At 49.7% G+C, this 18,628-nt stretch overlaps 7 protein-coding genes across 7 annotated transcripts; 2 read left to right on the top strand and 5 right to left on the bottom strand.

Annotated features, from left to right (window-relative positions):
• Positions 1-859: 859 nt before the first annotated feature.
• LTR84_001339 (uncharacterized protein) lies at positions 860-2,020 on the bottom strand (the record flags this gene model as incomplete). The annotated part of the gene is made up of 4 exons (XM_064844964.1): positions 860-1,093; positions 1,150-1,493; positions 1,574-1,770; positions 1,851-2,020. The coding sequence occupies 4 exons, from the start codon at positions 2,018-2,020 to the stop codon at positions 860-862; spliced, it is 945 nt and encodes a 314-aa protein (XP_064707222.1).
• Positions 2,021-2,565: 545 nt separating this feature from the next.
• LTR84_001340 (uncharacterized protein) lies at positions 2,566-3,369 on the bottom strand (the record flags this gene model as incomplete). Its single annotated transcript, XM_064844965.1, has 1 exon — positions 2,566-3,369. One exon carries the CDS (start codon positions 3,367-3,369, stop codon positions 2,566-2,568), a length of 804 nt encoding a protein of 267 aa, XP_064707223.1.
• Positions 3,370-3,919: 550 nt separating this feature from the next.
• LTR84_001341 (uncharacterized protein) lies at positions 3,920-5,625 on the bottom strand (the record flags this gene model as incomplete). Its single annotated transcript, XM_064844966.1, has 4 exons — positions 3,920-4,082; positions 4,138-4,754; positions 4,805-5,343; positions 5,415-5,625. 4 exons carry the CDS (start codon positions 5,623-5,625, stop codon positions 3,920-3,922), a joined length of 1,530 nt encoding a protein of 509 aa, XP_064707224.1.
• An 872-nt stretch (positions 5,626-6,497) lies between these two features.
• On the top strand, positions 6,498-7,539 carry LTR84_001342 (uncharacterized protein; the record flags this gene model as incomplete). Its single annotated transcript, XM_064844967.1, has 2 exons — positions 6,498-7,444; positions 7,500-7,539. The coding sequence occupies 2 exons, from the start codon at positions 6,498-6,500 to the stop codon at positions 7,537-7,539; spliced, it is 987 nt and encodes a 328-aa protein (XP_064707225.1).
• A 1,023-nt stretch (positions 7,540-8,562) lies between these two features.
• Positions 8,563-10,214, bottom strand: LTR84_001343 (uncharacterized protein; the record flags this gene model as incomplete). The annotated part of the gene is made up of 7 exons (XM_064844968.1): positions 8,563-9,290; positions 9,342-9,482; positions 9,531-9,695; positions 9,755-9,814; positions 9,871-9,915; positions 9,967-10,110; positions 10,166-10,214. The coding sequence occupies 7 exons, from the start codon at positions 10,212-10,214 to the stop codon at positions 8,563-8,565; spliced, it is 1,332 nt and encodes a 443-aa protein (XP_064707226.1).
• A 2,458-nt stretch (positions 10,215-12,672) lies between these two features.
• LTR84_001344 (uncharacterized protein) lies at positions 12,673-14,308 on the top strand (the record flags this gene model as incomplete). Its single annotated transcript, XM_064844969.1, has 4 exons — positions 12,673-12,738; positions 12,801-13,416; positions 13,475-13,980; positions 14,042-14,308. The coding sequence occupies 4 exons, from the start codon at positions 12,673-12,675 to the stop codon at positions 14,306-14,308; spliced, it is 1,455 nt and encodes a 484-aa protein (XP_064707227.1).
• Positions 14,309-16,702: 2,394 nt separating this feature from the next.
• On the bottom strand, positions 16,703-18,462 carry LTR84_001346 (uncharacterized protein; the record flags this gene model as incomplete). The annotated part of the gene is made up of 3 exons (XM_064844970.1): positions 16,703-17,270; positions 17,333-17,941; positions 17,993-18,462. 3 exons carry the CDS (start codon positions 18,460-18,462, stop codon positions 16,703-16,705), a joined length of 1,647 nt encoding a protein of 548 aa, XP_064707228.1.
• Between the last annotated feature and the right edge of the window lie 166 nt (positions 18,463-18,628).

Raw genomic sequence — 18,628 nt, forward strand, 5'->3', positions numbered from 1 at the left:
ACTTCCGCTGTTTTGGTGACGTGTATTCGCCCTCCCCTTGTTGTTACTGTTACCTACCTACCCTGCATCCATGTCCCTCCAGCTCAGATGCCAACCATCTCGTACGCTTGTACTTACCCCGACCTGGCATGTTCTTCGGCTTTCAAACGCACGGGGCATCAACCCTCCCATTCTTGTACTACTGATAAGGCTCATCTGGAATACAGCCCCCTCACACCGCCTATCAAGCATATCTACAGTTGCAATACGTACGAGGTACTAGTGACTGAAACCTGAAATCACCTGCCTCGGCGCCTTGGGTACTCGTACTAGCCATTCTCTTTCGAATAACTCGCCTATATAAGTCATTGCAATTTCTTGTGTGTTTGGCTCACCTCATAAGCTGAGCGGCTCGAACCACAGCCCTGCATGATACGCGTGTCAAAGACATTGCCACCACCGCCCTAACTGCTACGAGAACTAGGCACGAGAAATAAACACGTGGAATTTTGCGTCCAACATCCAAGAGCTCCACAACTACATGTTGGACTGTTTCTGGGTACTACGAGCCAGGGTTGACCTCACGACTTCAGCTGATTCCGGCGATGCAACAAATGCCAATTCACGGTTGGCATTCTCCACACCGTATCACCCACCGGCTTCTGATCGCATGAGAAATCTGCAACTCAATGCGTCTAGATCAATATGAATAACCTGACCGCTTCCCGGCTGACACACGCATAGGGCTGGAAGATATTTGTCACCCCCTGTCTCATATGCATGAACCACTCCCAAGCTGATGGAAGGAGTTCTAGGTAAGCAACCGGAATATCTAGGTACTTTTGTCTGACCATCCAGCCCGCTTTTGCTTCAGCGATAATTACAACTTCGTATGGATCTGAACTCGAGAGAATGGTTCATGGCCCTTAATGGCACGCGAGTGCAGAACTGTCCCATGGACTGCAAAGCTGCCAATAATGCTCTGGCCGCCCTCGTCAGATTGCAGCCACTGCACAAATGCATCGGCAAGCTCTCGATTCTCTGCCAGCGTTCCCACAAGTGCATGAGCCGGGTTGATCAAAGGGTCATCCTCAGCTGCATCGATGCTCTCCTTCTGCAGGCCCTGTCTTAGCGAACGACATTTTTCCAGTTGATGATCCTGGAACTCACGAAAACAATCATCCCCTGTCTGACACTTTCCTCAATCGCGTACCAGGTACCTCTATCAACTAGAGTGTACTCACCCAAGCGGCTTGCTGCTCGTAGGGCTCCAAATGGAAAATCGACGTATCGATGATAGAACGAAGAATATGGATGAGCCCACGGCGTTTGCCCAATGGTGGTCCAGATATGTGATTCTCGAATATTGTTTGCAGATTTATCGTATCTCGAGAGAAACCTGACGGGATTCGGCGACGTCGCAGTCTCCACGGCCGCTTCAAAAATCAGAGCAAACAAATCAAAGATACTCAACTTCCGATCCAAAGGTAGATTTGCAGGATTGGAGTCCGGCCCTGTAATGGTTTCTCATCAGCCCTGCATTACCCTCAATCGTTCTTCACGGCCAGAGTGTGTCCGAACCAAGCGTTCTTACCGACGAGCATAAAATGATCCCGCCACGCGTAGACGCACCGATCAGCTATGCCCTGCCGCAGCGCAATTTTCTCAGCATATGCGTGATACGTGATACTCAAATCTGCGGCACCCGTGGCCAAAGCGTTGAAACTCAATGACGTATCCGTCGCTATCCACGCAATTCGAAACGGTGAACTTGCTGTACTTCGAGTATACCTGGACAACAAAAGTCCCAAGTCGTGAGCTGGGACCTCTCTTGATACTCAGGTCGGAGACCCCGTTGACTTTTGGCATACCATGAAATGAATTCTTCCGCAAGTTTCCTCAAAAGGCCTGTTTGGCCAGCGCCCCCAGTAGCTATCCTCAGCTTGATATCCGCACCTTCTGGACCATAGACTTCCGCCGGTGCAATTGATGCGCGTTCCGAGACCGGCGTGGATCGCGAGATTGCCTTGACCGATGCCATTGTGGCCTTTTCGGGGTATTGGCCTGTGTGAAGCGACAAATATGGGGGACTACTATATGATGAAAAAGTCCTCGAGGATAAATATCGGGGCTTGAAAAGATCAGAAATAAGTAGAGAAAGTCTCGAGATCGGACTTGCTAATTAGATGGTGTGTGTAGTTGCAAGCCGACCTTATTGCCAGTGGAGCAACATCGATTTTGCCGTCGGCTGAATACCAACCTAAATGATGGATCGGAAAGGCTATTCCAGGCCTGTCCAAGGTCACCAGCATGGGTACCAAAACATTTGGTATATCTAGAAAGCTACCACGCGGGTCTCAGGTTTTGCATTTTGTACGACTATCGTATGTTCCATAGTACGATTGTCACCTAAATGCTGCATAAGCTCTCGATGTGAAATTATCTCTCAACCAGACCAGGGAATCTTGCAGCGGCCGATCAAAGGATAAAGGGAGTACGCGGGACATCAAGGCTATCAGACAACGTTTCACATCATTTCCTTGGACGAGAGGCTTGCTGCTGCACCCTCTGCATCCTCGACTTTCCTCAACGACTGAAAGACGCCACGGCCTCCTGCACAAATTTGGCGACCTCAACTGGCCGGCTCAACATGGGGCTATGACCGGCATCAATCTCTCGCGTGGTGACATCCCCACCGCTATCGCGTGCTTTCTTGACGTATGATTGTTGCTGTGGCAGTTCCATCATATTATCCGCCTCGCACAGCAGGTACCAAACAGGTACATCCATCCAGCCGGCATACACACCTCCGCCGGTAGCGAACACGAATTGGGACATGTTCTCAAGCTCTGCGGCCCACTTTTGGGCTTCCTGGAGCGGCAGGTCGTTGTAAAATGAATGGACAGGGTCGCCGTCGTATTCAAGCAATCCTTCCTCTGTGGGTTTGAATGGAAGCTGAGGAGCTGTAGCAGGATCAGGTGCACCTCGAGCGGTTCGAGATGCGGCGGCCATGGCGGCCAGCGAGACTTCGTGCTCCGGGAAGAATCCAGAAATGGTGATGATGCCCAGAGCCTTGCCGGAGTTCTGGTCGCTAAGCTTGGATGGATCCTTGCTGGTGAAGCCTTTGATCGCACTGCAGCCAGCGAACGACCCGAAGGAATGATTGATCATCACAACATCTTTGCCTTTGCTGGTTTCCTCGGCCACAAGCTTTGCCACCTGTTCGATCACTGGTTCTAGAGATTGAATCGGCTTATCGGTACCACCGAACAACAAGTGCGGTGTGATAGATCGGAACCCCTTGTCAGCTAGCAGAGATACAAGGGGACCCCAATATCCTGGTCCGTGGAAGCCACCGTGCAGGCAGATAAGAGTAGGAAGTGTAGACATGGCTAGTTAGAAGAAGGATTTCGCGTCCGAAAGGGTAGTTCTTGGTGATGATGAATATAAATCACTCTGGGACTGAGGGGCTGGCCTCTAACAGGAGAGGTGCAAATGGCGAAAGGGTTTGCGGGATGTGAGATAGAGGAAACTGCTGAGACCCTGACAATTCACGGTCATGCGCATCCAATTCTGACTCACTAAAGCCACAGCCGGCAAAACCCCATTCTGCTTGCTAGGCAGGACTTTGAGAGCAGCGATTGAAGTTCCGATTCGAAGATCTTGGTGTTTTTAATGGCTAGCAGCCTCGGGAATTCTCCCTGCATGAAGCACAGACGGACCGGCCCGTAGCACTGGGAGGATGGAAAACATGCATGATTTGTCGATACGACGGTTGGAAATGCAAAACGAAGTGCACTTGGGAGAAACTACTCCGTAAGCGTGGAGTTGACGTTCTTCTCCAGTTGGAACGCTCTGAATTGATCGACGGCTGTTTAGCTATCATATACCGCGATATTCAAGTAAGCCGATATTACTCATGAAATCTTTGCCATCATCTCTAAGCTTTGGCAATGACACGAATTCCATTCGATTCCAACTTGGGGAAGGGTAGGAAGAAGTCATGAGCTAGCTTTACATCGGTTTTATCCGTCTCATATAACTCAAAGTCAAAGTAGCGAAAGGTGGCAGCCAATGTCAAGTACAATTCTGCATATGCTAGGCTTCATAGCGGTCAGGATAAAAAATATGACGAAGTATTCAGGGAGCTAGACTTACTTGATTCCCAAACAGGACCTTGTTCCCTTGCCGAAACCTACAAAATAACGATCCAAGGGAGAGCCATTCTTCGTTCTGGGTGAATCGAGCCACCTTTCAGGAACAAATGAGGTGGAGTTGGGGAAGATATCTTCATCATGGTTAAGAAACGGAATCGTCATAGAAATAGGCGTTCTTGGCGGGATTACCCAACTGCCGTACTGGATTGGTTTGGAAAATAAGCGGGCATTTCTTGAGGTGGTCGAATAAGAGAGTCTAATAGCCTCTTTGATACAGGCTGTAAGATATGGAAGCTTTTCGAGTTCTGTCCATTCGAGGTTTGCCGTTGGGTCTGACTTATCCGCCGTCGGGATTGCTTCCTTGAGCTCGTTTTGTAAGCGGGCAAGCACACTTGGATTGCTCAGAAGGTAGAACGTGGCGACGCTCAATGTCCAGCCTGTGGTGGCGAGACCCGCTCCAATGATCAATTGAGCTTCATCTTGTAGTCGAAGGTCGGATTTTTGGCTTGGAGGCAGGTCTCCATGAAGTAGTTCCGAAAAGACTGTCCCTTGGCTGGCTTTTTCGGCTAATGTATCAATCTTGCCACTTTTCAAGTCCACAATTTGCTTTGCAAAGTCCTGTCCCTGAATGAGTATGGAGAGAGGATATGTATTGTGAAGAAACTCACCCGCTGCATTTGGAAAACAAGAGCATATGATGGTTCGAGTTTAACCAGCCAAGATTGTGGTAGGGTATTCAAGATCTTCGGCAACAACGGAAACTGTAGAGACATATTACCGCTTATGCTGACTGCTCGAAATGGGTCATGAAGAATGGGGTTCCAATTAGGAGCATCAAGACTATTGTAATCATGAGCAAAACAGTACTGCATAATGACATCTTCGGCAAATGCCATGTATCCACGATTGATTGCGAACGGGGCACCAGAGTCTTGATACTCCTGGACCTTACTGAGGAGTAGCTTCAACTTTTGGCGAATAACGCCTTGGAGTTCAATAATCTTCTTCCTGGAGAAAAACGGGTTCAGAGCGTTTCGTCGAGTTCGATGGAGATCATCTGGACCAGTGCTTAAGACGGAATTCTCGTTACCGAACCGACCAGATAACCAGTCATATTTGTCAACTCTTCCAGCTTTGGTGAAGATGGTTTCCCAGAAATCAGAGTCCAGAATGTGAACCTCATCGGGGGTTATGCGCACAATTGGTCCTGCAGAGTGTACGAGAATAGTTTAGGCGCACTGTAATCTGCAGCACCAGCAAGGAAAATAGTAGACATACCATACTTTTTGTGTAGACCCTCAATGTAGAAAATAAACTTCCCTTGCAAATGAACGTCGTAGAAGTACTCATGCCACCTACTTACTGCCGCATATTTTGGTCCTGGAAACTTAGCCAGAGGGTGGAAATATAGGCGGTAGATGACAAGTGCAACCAGGTATGCGAGCCAGATGGCAGTGGCGGTGACGAGCCCAGACCAGAAGATGGACATGGCTTATGGATATCGAGGCAAATTATTTCGAGATGCCTGATCACAGGCAGAATACCAACAATCTCGCGACGAATGTTTGAGAAGTTTTGACAGGACGATGGGACGTGGGCACTATCAGGGAACTTTCGATACCAAACCTTGTCAAGTTGCCAGCACATGGGAAATGGTCTGATGCATTTGCGTAATTGACTAATTCTATACCCGAGGCATGGTCAACGAAGCTTGAGAGAAATGAGTGGCCAGAGATCTTGTGAGGGCGGATCTAGCGTCGTTAGCTGCTGCTTCATGTAGCAAGGATGTTGTGGGTGATGAAGGTGGTACGGGGAGCTCTGAATGCAACTTCTGTGAAAGTGCCAGAGTTGGTTAAGACGAATATTTCACAGCGACTCTAGTGCCTAGTATCTCTAGTCTCACGTCGAGATTCCTTGGAACAGTCAGGTGAGAGTAATATGAATATGAAGTAATATGAATTGTGTCGTTGCGGGTAGGTAGACGTAGAGGGGGTCTCATTCAATTGAAGTGGGGCACTGTTAAGAGCGGGAGGACCGGGTCATGATTCCCCGCGCATAGCCTCACCGGATCGTCCATGTGCCATCAAAAGTAAAGGTTACGAGTCAGTTGGTCTCTGCTTCACCCAATGATGTCTTCAAACCAAAAGTCAGTAGCTACTTCGTATGTCAAAAGTACTCGATAAGGAAAACCAACCTTGAGAAACTCGCTCCCGACTCCAGAGCCTTGAAAATAGTGTTTGAAAATAGTGTGTTCTGCGTTCACATCCTTCTCATCCCATCTTGCCTACATTGAATCCTTTCTCTAACCTGTACATTTCTTCACACCGTACACACTATTCCCAAGTACGGCTACATTTTCTAATGACTTTCAATACTCATGGAGAAGACATCGAACCAGAACAGTTCAGTGATGTCGATTCAGCCCTCGGTGATGGATTCTCCGAGTCAGACACGGAGAGTTTGAGGTCGACCTTATTCCAAAGTGTGTCTGAGAATGGTCGAGGCTACCATAAATACAAGGACGGGCTCTACTTCATGCCCGATGATGAACGTGAGCAGGAACGACTTGATATGCAACATGAAATCTTTCTCCAGACGGTGAATCGCAAACTTCTCGCCGCCCCAGTCAATCCCAACTCAATAAACGTTCTTGACATTGGTACTGGCACGGGTATTTGGGCGATCGACTTTGCCGATGAATTCCCTCATTCTGCTGTCCTCGGAACTGACCTCAGTCCAATTCAACCGTCTTATGTCCCTCCAAACTGCAGTTTTGAGGTTGATGATTTCGATCAGCCATGGTCGTTTACCCAAAAGTTTGACGTGGTTCATGGGCGAATGCTTGCAGGGTCCTTGGGCGATCCTAAAGCTCTTCTTCGACAGTCTTTTGAAGCTCTCAAGCCAGGAGGGTGGATTGAACTACAAGATTTCGCTTTCCCCGTCAGAGCTGATGATGGGACTATGGCTGGTACAGCTTTTGAGAGACTAAATGAGTCACTTATGAAAGCACTTCAACTCCTGGGTAGGGATGGAGGTTGGGCAGCTCAGTATGCCGAGTTCATGTCACATGCAGGGTTTGTGAATGTTGTAGAGACCAGGTACAAATGGCCACAGAATCACTGGCCGAAGGATAAGGACCTCAAAATGATCGGCCAATGGAACATGTTCAACACCCTCGATGGTATCCATGGGTTCTCCGCGCGCCTATGTACCAAAGTTCTGGGCATGAGTGTCGAGGAAGTGGAGTTGTTGCTGGCTCAGTCGCGTCTTGACATTAAAAATCCCAGAATCCACGCTTATTGGCCAATGTGAGTGTTAATCTTCAGCCTTGATGCATACTGGTAACTAACGGTAATCGTTCAGTTATATTGTTTACGGTCAGAAACCTGGCTTGGCAGCTTAATCAGAACTTTCTACCAGGAATAATTCAAGCCAAGGGCTGATCAACGGATTCGAAGCTCAACTGAGTATCATAGACTTTCGGCATAAGGAGTGCACAAATCAAGAGGAACGACGATGAGCATCAAGTCCTACACCTAAGCAGCAATAATCGAACCTAAAGAATGCCCCGTAAGGAGTTTGAGCGACAGAGGCGTCCAGCTTGACTGAGTAAGATTTCCATTTCCTCTACCTCCCACCAGTTCTTTTGAACAACAGGATCTGGTGGTCCAGTCGGCCTCAAGCGGTTCGCAGGCGATATCGTCATGCAGTCATGGTGGCTACAATTCATCATGGATTTCAGGTCTTGATCAAACCTTCCTCTGGTGTCCTACCGGGTAAGCTACTCAGGCTCCATTCAAGAGGCAAAGGCGCGACTTTGCAAACCCGATGCAGGAACCAGTGTGAGGGTTTCGACAAGAGTTTATTAAACTACCATATAGCCTAGCAACGAGGATGTTAAAGCTGAAGAGAAGAAAGAGAAAGGAGTGTCTAGTCATCGCACTAGGAGTAGATATAGAGTAATCTCCTCCAATGGGTCGTACGGAACTCGCACTAACTATCGATGTAGGATATTATGTGACTTAGTCTTGTAGAGAGTCACTGGTTTCCAACCGAGACTTTATATAAGTTTAACACGTGATAGGTAAGGACCGGACATATACTTAGGGAGACTTATATTAACCGCCTAAAAATGCTCGGGATAATCTAGTACAGTCTTATTTATCGTTCGAATCTCACAACGCCACACTGCGCTGCACAACTGCAAGGAGTAGTGGGCGGAATGAGCAATGCCGCCATCACTGAAGAGATTTATATCAACCGTACATAGTACACTAGATGCAAAAAAAGGCAATGCTGCATCTGGTGCCCTCTGTTTGTCCGCGCGATCCCGTCCGTTATTACCCTACTCGTAAGACTCCAACTCCCGTTAACGCGAAAGCTGTGTCGTAAATCATGATCTCCGTCTCATTGACACAGTTGTTTCTTAACCACAGGAAGATGCATAATGGCTCAGGCCACGCGTCCCATGAAGCTTCTCCTCAAATGGAGTCAACCCAGCCTCCCGAAAGGTGGTGATTGAAGTGTTGGAATCACTTGGAGAGCGAGATTGAGATTGGCCACCCATAATTGCCGGGAAAGTGGCCCGGTCGGTGTAGCTGCCACCGGCGAGACCTTGCTTGTAGTAGAGACCGCCGAGAGCGGGATCGGCGGCCCTGGCGCGGCCTTCGCGAGCTTGAAAAGCGGCATGGAACTGCACGTTCGCCTCGAGGTAAGGCTTCAGCCACTTTTTAGGAGTGCGGGTGGACCTGCCAAGCAGAACAGCTCCGATCTTCATGACCATCGAGTGTCTCGGACTGATATCGCCTTGTGCATAGGAGTCGTCGCGGCCCTGACCCATTTCATCCTCGATTTCTGACCAAGTCGCCACGCTGCGGCGGTAGGCGGGAAACCGGTCGCGCAGCATGGTTTCCCTCATAGGAACACCGAGATCTCGGAGGTAAGAAATTGCCCACGCCAGATACAGGTCCTCGATCGGATCGCTAGTTACGCTTTGCTTGCCTGCATGACTGTGCGTGCCGGGGAAGATGACATTCTTGAGATTGCAGGTACTCCTCGGAGATTTATAGAGGAGAATTGGGCTGTATGGTTTGCGAAGCTCATGGAAGGCCACTGCATGTGCGGCGTTGCGGACTAAATCAGACATTGTATTAGCTTTAACATCCAAAGTCAGGGTCAGGGTGGCTCGGCAACCCATTCACTCACTCTGTCCACGGAGTTGACCGTCGAATCCCGGGTCTTTTTGGGCCTTGAAGAACTTCAGTGGCTTGAGGATCCCTGTCCGTGGAATTCCGATGGTTCCAACGTTGTCGAATGCAAGTAGAGCTTCGACTGTAACAGGCTGGCCTAGGCATGGGTCAGTAATAAGACCAACACATTTGGAATGTGACGAACATCGGTACAAATCCTCCAAGCTCTCCTTTTGTGCATCGAGCTTGCCGGCCATGAAGGTTTCATAGACGACTTGAGCAAAGTCTTTGTGAGAGCCAGGAAGGTGCTGGACTTCGGGAACTCCAATGATAGAAAGGATGTTGCTGACGACGCAAGCCTCGACGCCCCCTGGAAGCATTTGTCAGGACACTTGACGATTTGTGTCTAATGGGGTTTGACGAGCTCACCTCGACTATAGCCCACAAGAACAATCTTCATCTTAGGGTGCCACTTGGCGTAGATGTCACCTGGAAAGCACAGGATGGTCAGTATGTATGAATGGCTATCAAGGGGGTTTGCATACGGAGTCCCTCAACAATTTTCGAGTCGAAACCAGTGCCAAAAAACCCTGGAAAGTTTGTGAGTGACCGACCTATGATTGGGATTGTAGGAATCGTACCCTTCACGCCCCTCCACATGCGGCATCCTCCTGTTGCTACTCCTTTGACATAATTGGCGGTGCAGTTAGGACCAGCATTAAGAAGTCTCCATAGGAACTGGATCACAGTTCGGTTATCGTCCGGACCGAAAGCTCCAGAGGTACCTAGATACAGTGTTAGGTGCTTGGGGAGTCCCGGGGCGTGAGATTATCTACCCACCATCAAAAAGCTGAGTGAGAAAAGCTGCATCGTCTGCTTCCGGCGCCATTATACGCCGCTTGTTGGCTGGCGTATCGAGGGCTTCAGGGTGCCACAAGGCTGACGATCGCCCACAAGCCAAGGCTTTGTCGGGGAAAGGCGGGGAAGGAGGGGGTTGCCTTGGGAAAGGATATATGCTTGGGGGCTCTGGCAGAAAAGGCGAGAAGAACAAGCGTGTGAACCAGTGGTGGTGGATCCGGGAAGGCTTGGAGGACACAAAGGAACAAAAACGAGATGTGGAAAGGAGTGGAAGAGTCCAACTGAAGAGCGAGTTGGTAAAGAAAGGGAGACATGAGTTTGCTTTATAGACCTATCTGTATCTTTTAAAATAGCTGACATTGGAGCGATCGCAATGCCCTTTGATCAGGGAATGCGCGAGCAAAAAGACAGCAATGACTCCAGAGTAACTTGCAAGGCTGTGAGAAACCTCAGGGCCATCGTATCTTGGCTGATGACCAGGAGATCGAGGGAATATCTCTACTTGGGTAGCCAAGGGTGGCTGTGCCTACCGCCGATTCATATTGTTTGTGGCCTCAAGACGCCAGGGTCCGACCTGGACTGGACTCGCTCAGGTTAGCCAAGGCGACAACCCAGAATAGCCAAGGCGACAATTGAATCTTGGCTTTATCTTGTCGTTTCTTGACCTCCGTCATTTCCCTGGTCAGGCTGCTCTGGAACGAAAGTGCCAGGTCAGGTTCACCGGTGAAAGATGTGCTCTGTAACCCAAGCCATATTAACTCACGCGACAATAGACTGAAGCACAACGCGACTAAACCTCATCGATGAAGGTGACAAGCGCCTGGCCCACCATCGCCTCCATTGTCCGTCCCATGGAGTTATATCCTGTGAATTACGCACCGGCTGTTTGTCTACCTATACCGCCTTTCATGCTCTGAAGCTCAAATTGACGATAAAGCCAATCGCCACAGGCAATGACTCTTGCGTCCATGCTCCCCTTAGGCCGGTTGAAAAATCACCACCACTTAGCACTGACAAGACGAATGACAATCTATGCTAGCATAATGGAAGAACATCGGGGCGACCCCCAAGATCCGCCTCCTCTATTTGAAAAGCTTGATTGAGTTCCTCTATAGAACGACACGAGCATTGGGAACCCAAGGTTAGTACGTTCCAAGGAGAAAAGAGGGGGTGGAGAAAGTCAACTTCTTCCGGAACCCGTCTCCCAGAAACGCCCACATGTTTAAGTAAGCCATCCCTAAATGACTGCCAACTACCCCCCTCCTTCCCCAAAATATCGCACAGCCTGGGGTTTTCTTTCAACTGAAACGGTACATAAGCACCCAGCATTATGGTGCTGTCAATATACAGTCCTGTCAAACGATTAGCCGCTCGTGACTCCATGCCTGGTCTGCAGCAGCTTTTTGATCCGAACCCTGCTCCACGTGTGCAAATCCATGCAACATCCGAGAATGCTCGGACAGCCGGGCAAACAGCTGAACCTCATTGCCGCTCGTAGCCTTTGGCAGTCTTTGACTATCAACCTCACATCTTTCTTTTATGAACGCAGGTCAGCAGGCTGAGGGCTAAGTACTCAGAGGAGTTGCTTTTCGAGGAGAAGTCGCTTCTTGAGGTGTATGTAAGTTGCTTCGCTCATTAGACCTACGCTGTGGACTTCCCTAGGTGCGACACTCTGTGTGAGAAGTGAAGGCTGTGGACTCCTTGGTGAGGACATCTTACTGTCTCTTGATACCGATATGCTATCATCAGGAATATTTCCAGCAGGATTCCCGTGATCATTTCGTTGACTCACCGGCTTACATGTTCGAGGGCCTCTGATTGCATGGTTGACTCATACCGTGTCGCCCGTCCGTATGGTTTCCCCACGAACTTGGACATATATATTTCGTCTCGAGTCCAGTTCTGCTGCTAAGATTGGCTGGCCTCCAACAAAAGTTGGAGAAAAGTCTTGGTATAGCTCCATTGACTCCTTCCATTATCCGCACAGGGTTTAGGGAGGTCGCCAAGGGCGGGCCCCTCAGCGGAAAATGTGGTGTTGTCTACGAAGCGACCGAGTCAGAAAATATATCCTCCAGCATATGCCGGGGCCCCATACTGATGTGGGACTATTCTGAGATATGACCTCGCTTGTCCAAGTCCTCGGTAGAGCTCCAGGCCTGCCGGTGGAATCGCATCGAGCATAAAGCCTATGGGCTCCCACACCGATGATGCTCTCCATTTTCTCGACAACCCTTGCAATAATCTTGATATCGCTGACTACTACTTAGCCTTTGCTCGCCTTTGGCACCAAGATCTTTGAAATGTTGGACGTCAAAGAATCCAGCTTATGGGCGAATCGGAAATGTCTTATGATCTGTTGCATTGTTTCCATTGCTAACATGCAATATGGATTTGATACTGCTGCTGTTGGTGGTATGCAAGGTACACAGACTCCTACCATAGCATTCGTGCTTTTACTTGTTCAACAGTTAGCTGACCACGCTATAGCCATGCCCGGTTTCCTCAAAGTCTTCGGATACCCAAACCCAAAAAGTCCTATTGGTTATGGAATTGATGTACGCGAATTGAAAGAACTACAAATCAAAGCATTATGAGCTGACTATGTGTCTCTGTGTAGCCTACTTTTCAGCAACTGATCAGCTCCTTATTGACTCTCGGATCTTTTATTTCCTCTTTACTTGCAGGTTTCTTCGCCTCATACTTCGGACGAAAGTATGCTATCTGGCTCGCTTGCATATTGAACGGAGTCGCCGCAGCAATTCTCATTGCAACAACCAATTGGGGTGCAGTGTACTTTGGTAGACTTCTTCTCGGCATTGCCAATGGCTTTCTTGTCACTTTCTCGAACGTTTATACTTCCGAGGCGTCTCCCGCCCATCTTCGAGGTGTTCTTGTAGCACTCTTTGCATATTGGGTCAATATCGGATCAATCCTAGGCTCGACAGTCAACAACTTCACAAAGACACGACTTGATAAATCATCATATCAGATTCCTCTTGGGTGCCTTTATATCGTGCCAACATTCCTCTCAATTGGACTGTTCTTCGTTCCAGAGAGTCCTCGGTTCCTCCTCCATAAAGGTAAAGAGGCCGAAGCAAAACGAGCTCTCATTCATTTGCGTGGTTCTGCACTTACCAAGGACGAATTGGAATTTGAATGGGCAGAGATGGTCCGAGGAATGGAAGAAGAGAAAAGAAACGCAAAGAGTGTGGGCTGGATTGATATGTTTAGAGGTACTGAGTCTCCAGCTTCCAAGCGTGTGAGGCGTTCTTTACTGATTATGCTCCTCAGGCACCGACCTTCGCCGAACACTTCTCTGCTATGGCATGATTGGATGTCAAAGTGCTTCCGGAATCTGGTTTTTGATTGCTTACCAAACATACTTCCTGCAACAAGGTGGCGTGACGAAACCGTTCGAGTATACGATCATGACTTCATGCGTTGGGTTTATCGGTGTCAACGTTGGAATGTACGCCATAAGACACCTGGTTGGTCGTCGTGCAATTCTCATCATTGGTGCTACGGCCTGTGGAATATGCCAACTAGCTCCTGCAATTGCCGCGAGTGCTAGCAACAATCTTGCCATGCGAGCGAACATCCTGACCGCGTTTATCGCCTTATTCAAGTTCTTCTACAACGGCTGCGTTGGAGCGGCGAGCTATCCAGTCGCCACTGAAGTTGTGAGCACCAGATTGAGAGCTTGGACCGTTGGCAGTGCCACCGCAATTGGCTATCTACTTGCATGGCTTGTGAGCTTCTGCTCTCCTTACTTCATCAATCCCGCAGAACTAGGATTGGTTCGTATCTCCCTTCTGATCGCACCAAAGATCGTTGCACTGACTGAGATCAAATTCGCAGGGTGCCAAATATGGTTACGTATGGTTCGGCGCAAACTTCGCCTGCGTGATTTTCTTCTACTTCTTCATGCCCGAAATGAAAGGCAGATCTCTTGAAGAACTAGACGAGATGTTCATTAACAGAGTCTCCGTCCGACAATTCCCAAAATATGAATGCGCACTTCGACAAGACGCCGCGAATGACGTTATGATGAGAGGCGAAGAGCAAAAGATCAAGGAAGTCACGACTACTCATGCCGAAGAAGTTTCAGAAGCCCAGAAGAATTGAGATGAGCAACGCCCCCGGAGGACAGATCCTGGGGCGCTAACTTCTGTGATGCTTAATGGTCACTGAACCACGACCATGCCGCGGATTTCTGACCTCGTGGGTGCATTGCTACCTCAGACCAACCGAACTCCCATTTGAGAGGAAAGTCAGAAGCATATTCTATGAGGAAATGTGAATGTTCATCATGATGCTTCAGACTGAATTTGCCCGTTGAGAAGATGTGAAGTGAATCTATGGTGACACCGTGAATCGGGAGATCTCGAAAACCACTACAATCTGACTGAAGCCTTGTGTCCACCAAATAATATGGCACGCTACGCTCTTCATGATATCAACCCTCGATCTCACCTAGCTTCCTTCCATAAATCTTGGTTCAAAGCCTCAACATCCGTATATCACATCGTAATCCTTGGGCGTAGCGCCGTCCATTATCCCGAGAATGCTGTTCCATCAAATCATCACTTTCTCCTTTCCACTCCTCACTGTATCTAGAGCCCTCCCTTTCATTCACACAGCAAAAATACCGCGTCCGGAATGCCTCTCCAGACATGGCACTGTACCTGTAGGTATCAACCTTGGACTTGTAGAGATGTACGTGCCTTATGCCTTTGACATATCGGTGTCACCCCGGTAAGATTCAACAATCACTGACTTCGCCTTCCAGCACTGCAGCATGTCTCAGTAGACACGGCGTACCTGTCCCCCTGGGACGAGTCAATACGTCTGACACCTACCATGCACTCATGAGCAGTGCTTTGCCGGAACAGCCAGGGTACAGCAGGTATGTGTGTGTCTCAACACCCCGAGGTGGAAACCCCATTTGCTCTGGTACTCGGCTCATCCAGATCGACAACACTCACGGAATATCCATAGTTCGATGAGCAAGGACATGAGCGTTGGAATGCTCAACCAAGCAATTCTCGCACCACCCGAGATCCAAATCCCTCATCTGGCGCGGGATATCCTGAAGGCTGAAGTGACGAAGATACTCGACCATATCCGCGATGTGCACGGACTCAAAGCGACGATCCAATCCGTCTCCGCCCCAGAGGCTCTCGACACGAGGTTGGAGGCATCGTTGCTGGATGCCGTCGACCTGGCCTCCGGGCCGCTGTCACAACGCAGGGAGATATACTCGCCATTCCAAGTTCTTGCCACCAGCCATGGTGGAGGATATATGCCGGAGGAAATCTCCAACGTCGTTGGTGCTTGTGGAAGAGAAGAGACTCATAAGCACCGCGATCCGAGATATGTCGTCGTGCTGGATTATCAAATACGCAGCCTTCGAATCATGGCTGGGATCGTAGTCGCCAGAGAAGCATATCTTCTGAGCCAGACTTGGATGCCTTTGAAAGAAGTAAGTATATCTATCGCCCCTGAATTCCCCGTTCCCCTTCGCGGCCCTCCGCTCTCCCAGGCCCCTTTACCTAGGTGCCTACCTACCCAGATGATACACGTCCAACGAGCCAATATAAATCCACCAGCCAGCCAACCAACTAACAACCTCACCTCACCTCACCGCGAGCAGACACCCACCCTCCTCCAGACCTCCTGGCCCGACGCAACACACATCCACGCGGCGCTCATGGCGCTGGTCGCAGAGCACCACCATCTACATTCCGACGCTCCACGACAAGTCGACGCGCTCGTTTTCGCAGGACAGATCACGAACGGGACGATGATGGAGTGGCTCAGTGAGATCGTCGACGCTGTCATCCCCGCTTCGCGACACTTGTTCCAGACGGCGGACCCGGGGTTTCGTGCTGCGTTGGGCGCGGCTTGTTTGATGGGATGAAATGGGATGTGGTGTGGTGTGGGATGAGGGATTGATTGGCGATGGATGGCAGTGGATTCATGTTGGAATTATGGGGTTTGGGCTGAGTATCGGTGTTTGAGATGCGTATGTATCTATATTTGTGAGTTGATGGAGGGAAAGATGCGGCGTTCGTGAAATCGCCGCGTCCGTTAACACTTCATAGGCCTGGTAAGGAAGAAATGCCCAACACTTGGGCGAGATCCACGTTCTTGCCAGCTAAGCTTGTTTCTCAAATGAACCTACCGACTTGCCTGTGCCCTATAATTAGACTTAGCTATGACCACTTTCTAGGACAATCTCCATCTCGTCTGAGTGAGCGATGGCAAGCATGAAGATCCGCATCGATTGAAGGTAGTATATATATACGACAAGTATGTAGGAACCCCCTGCAAAGTCTGGGTTTTGGGCCAAACAAACGACCGTGTCTGAAGCACACGTCGTTCACCGTTGACTTTCCCTTCTCAGCTGCTCGAAACAAATGACGCCCCAAAATTTTGGCCGCAATAAAAACACAAGGAAGTCTCAAAAGAACGCAAAAAGGTGAGAGAGCTCAAAACACGACTAGACAGGCCAATTGCTCAAACGGCCGTCCACTCCTTATCGGACGACTCGCTCCCGGACGCTTTTCCCTTCCCCTTGGGATCAGCGGTCGCTTCGCCTCCCTTCTCACCCTCGGTGATGGCAGCACTAATGCTCGAGTCGAGAATAGTCTTCAGCCGCTGGTCCTCGTCCTTGTTCCATTTCCGGTCGGTGGTGTCGGATGTGGCCTTCGTGTCGTCGGCGTCCCCCGCGAGCAGACTTTGGTCCTCGGTCGCTTTGACCTCGGCTTCTAATCGGTGGCCGTCGGCGCGTTGCTTGCCTTTCCCTTCGTAGGGTGGACTGCGTGACCGGGAGGCGAGGCGTGCTCTGGGCGGCGCGTACGGTTCGGGGACGAGATCTGATGCGGGTCGAGATGCCGATGCCTGCCCGAAGTAGTCGACCGTGGGTGACTCCGGTGACGTGGCGTTCACGGGTCGGTTGAACCGTGGTAGTTCGTAGTTGCCGTCGTCGTGGTCGTATATGTCGCGTTTGTACGGCTCGTAGACCGACTGGACGTCTTCGGTGACGGCTTCGACGCCGAAGAAAGAGCTTGTGTCGTTGCGGGCCCTATGGTTAGATCTTGTTAGTGTCTTGATCACGAAAAGCGTCAAATTTGGAGTTTGACTTACTCTTGTAGGAAATTCACAGTCTCGGAGAAGGTGGGGAGCGAGTTCCAAGCCGTTGAGTACCATGTTGAACTTATCGACTGATTCCTTTTACTGCCACTCCTGCCCAGACCCTGTGCAGACCTACCGACACTGTTGCGCCGAGCAATTGCTGCTGCTTCCTGGAGTTTGGCTTTGGGTCCCTGCTTCTGGACAACTGATAGGGTGATTCTGGGTTTGCCGCGTTGTTGCTGAGATGGATGAGTGCGGCTGACCTCTTTCTCAAGCTCGATCATCACCGCCACTGTACTCGAGTCGGATATAGCCGTTGGAGTCGATTGGGCGATTCTCCCCAGTGCATTCTCGATGCGATCAAGACATTCTTGGACTGTCGATTCTGCTTCGCTAGTGTGATCTGACACTGGACCATTCAGAGCCGGGCCTTTGATGAGAGATGACAGATTTGCGGCAGCGGTCGTGCTTCCGGTCGTCAACGCTTGGATGCCACCCTCTGACTGTTCGGCAGCCTGGAGTACAGCTTCATACTTCTTTGTTGCTTCCTGGTTGGCGCGAACAAATATTTCGAGTAGAGACTTTTGACGTTCGGCGATATGCGTCTCCTCATTTTGACGTCTTTTTGATTTGGTTAGAAAGAATCCATTGGTCCAGCATGGATTGACTTACTCTGCATCGAGATTTCCAGCATAGCCCAAAGCATTCTGTACTAGCACGAGAGTGCTCTTCAACTTCTGAAGGTTCGCCATCAAAACTACCATCTTGGGTTGAGAGAAGGCCCATTTCGATTTCTCAAGAGGTGACAAAGTCAACTTCTCTTTCGTAGATCGTTGCAAGGCAAGCTCTGCCGCGTCTTCGAGCACCACCCGAATTTCGTTAAAGACATCCTCACACTCCTTCACGGTTTCCTTGGCGGTGGACAGAGTCGAATTCGAGTACGGGTTTGCTTGGTCGTCTTGCTTTAGATCTTCGTCGAGCGCTGTAAGTAAAGATGAAACAAGAGAGACATCCTGAGCGACGCTTTTGATGTACCTGTGATCGGTGGAGATGGTCTCGGAGAAGGTGTAAAGTGTCACGGCCAACTTAGTGCCGGCACTAGCAATGCCGGCGATTGTGCTGATGAATTCGGTTTCTACCATGGTGTATGAGTGGCGTGAATGTTCGATTTCTCTTTCTCAGTCCATCGTCGCTAGAAGATATGGATGAATGTTTCGATGTATACCACGACTTTCGAGAGCAAGAACGAAGAGACGAAGATGAAAGACAGTCTGGCGTTAGCGGGTGTAAGCTTTCTCCTGAGCTGAA

The sequence above is a fragment of the Exophiala bonariae genome, assembly GCF_035927105.1.
Source record: "Exophiala bonariae strain CCFEE 5792 chromosome Unknown scaffold_10, whole genome shotgun sequence".
In the NCBI taxonomy this organism is placed as follows: domain Eukaryota; kingdom Fungi; phylum Ascomycota; class Eurotiomycetes; order Chaetothyriales; family Herpotrichiellaceae; genus Exophiala; species Exophiala bonariae.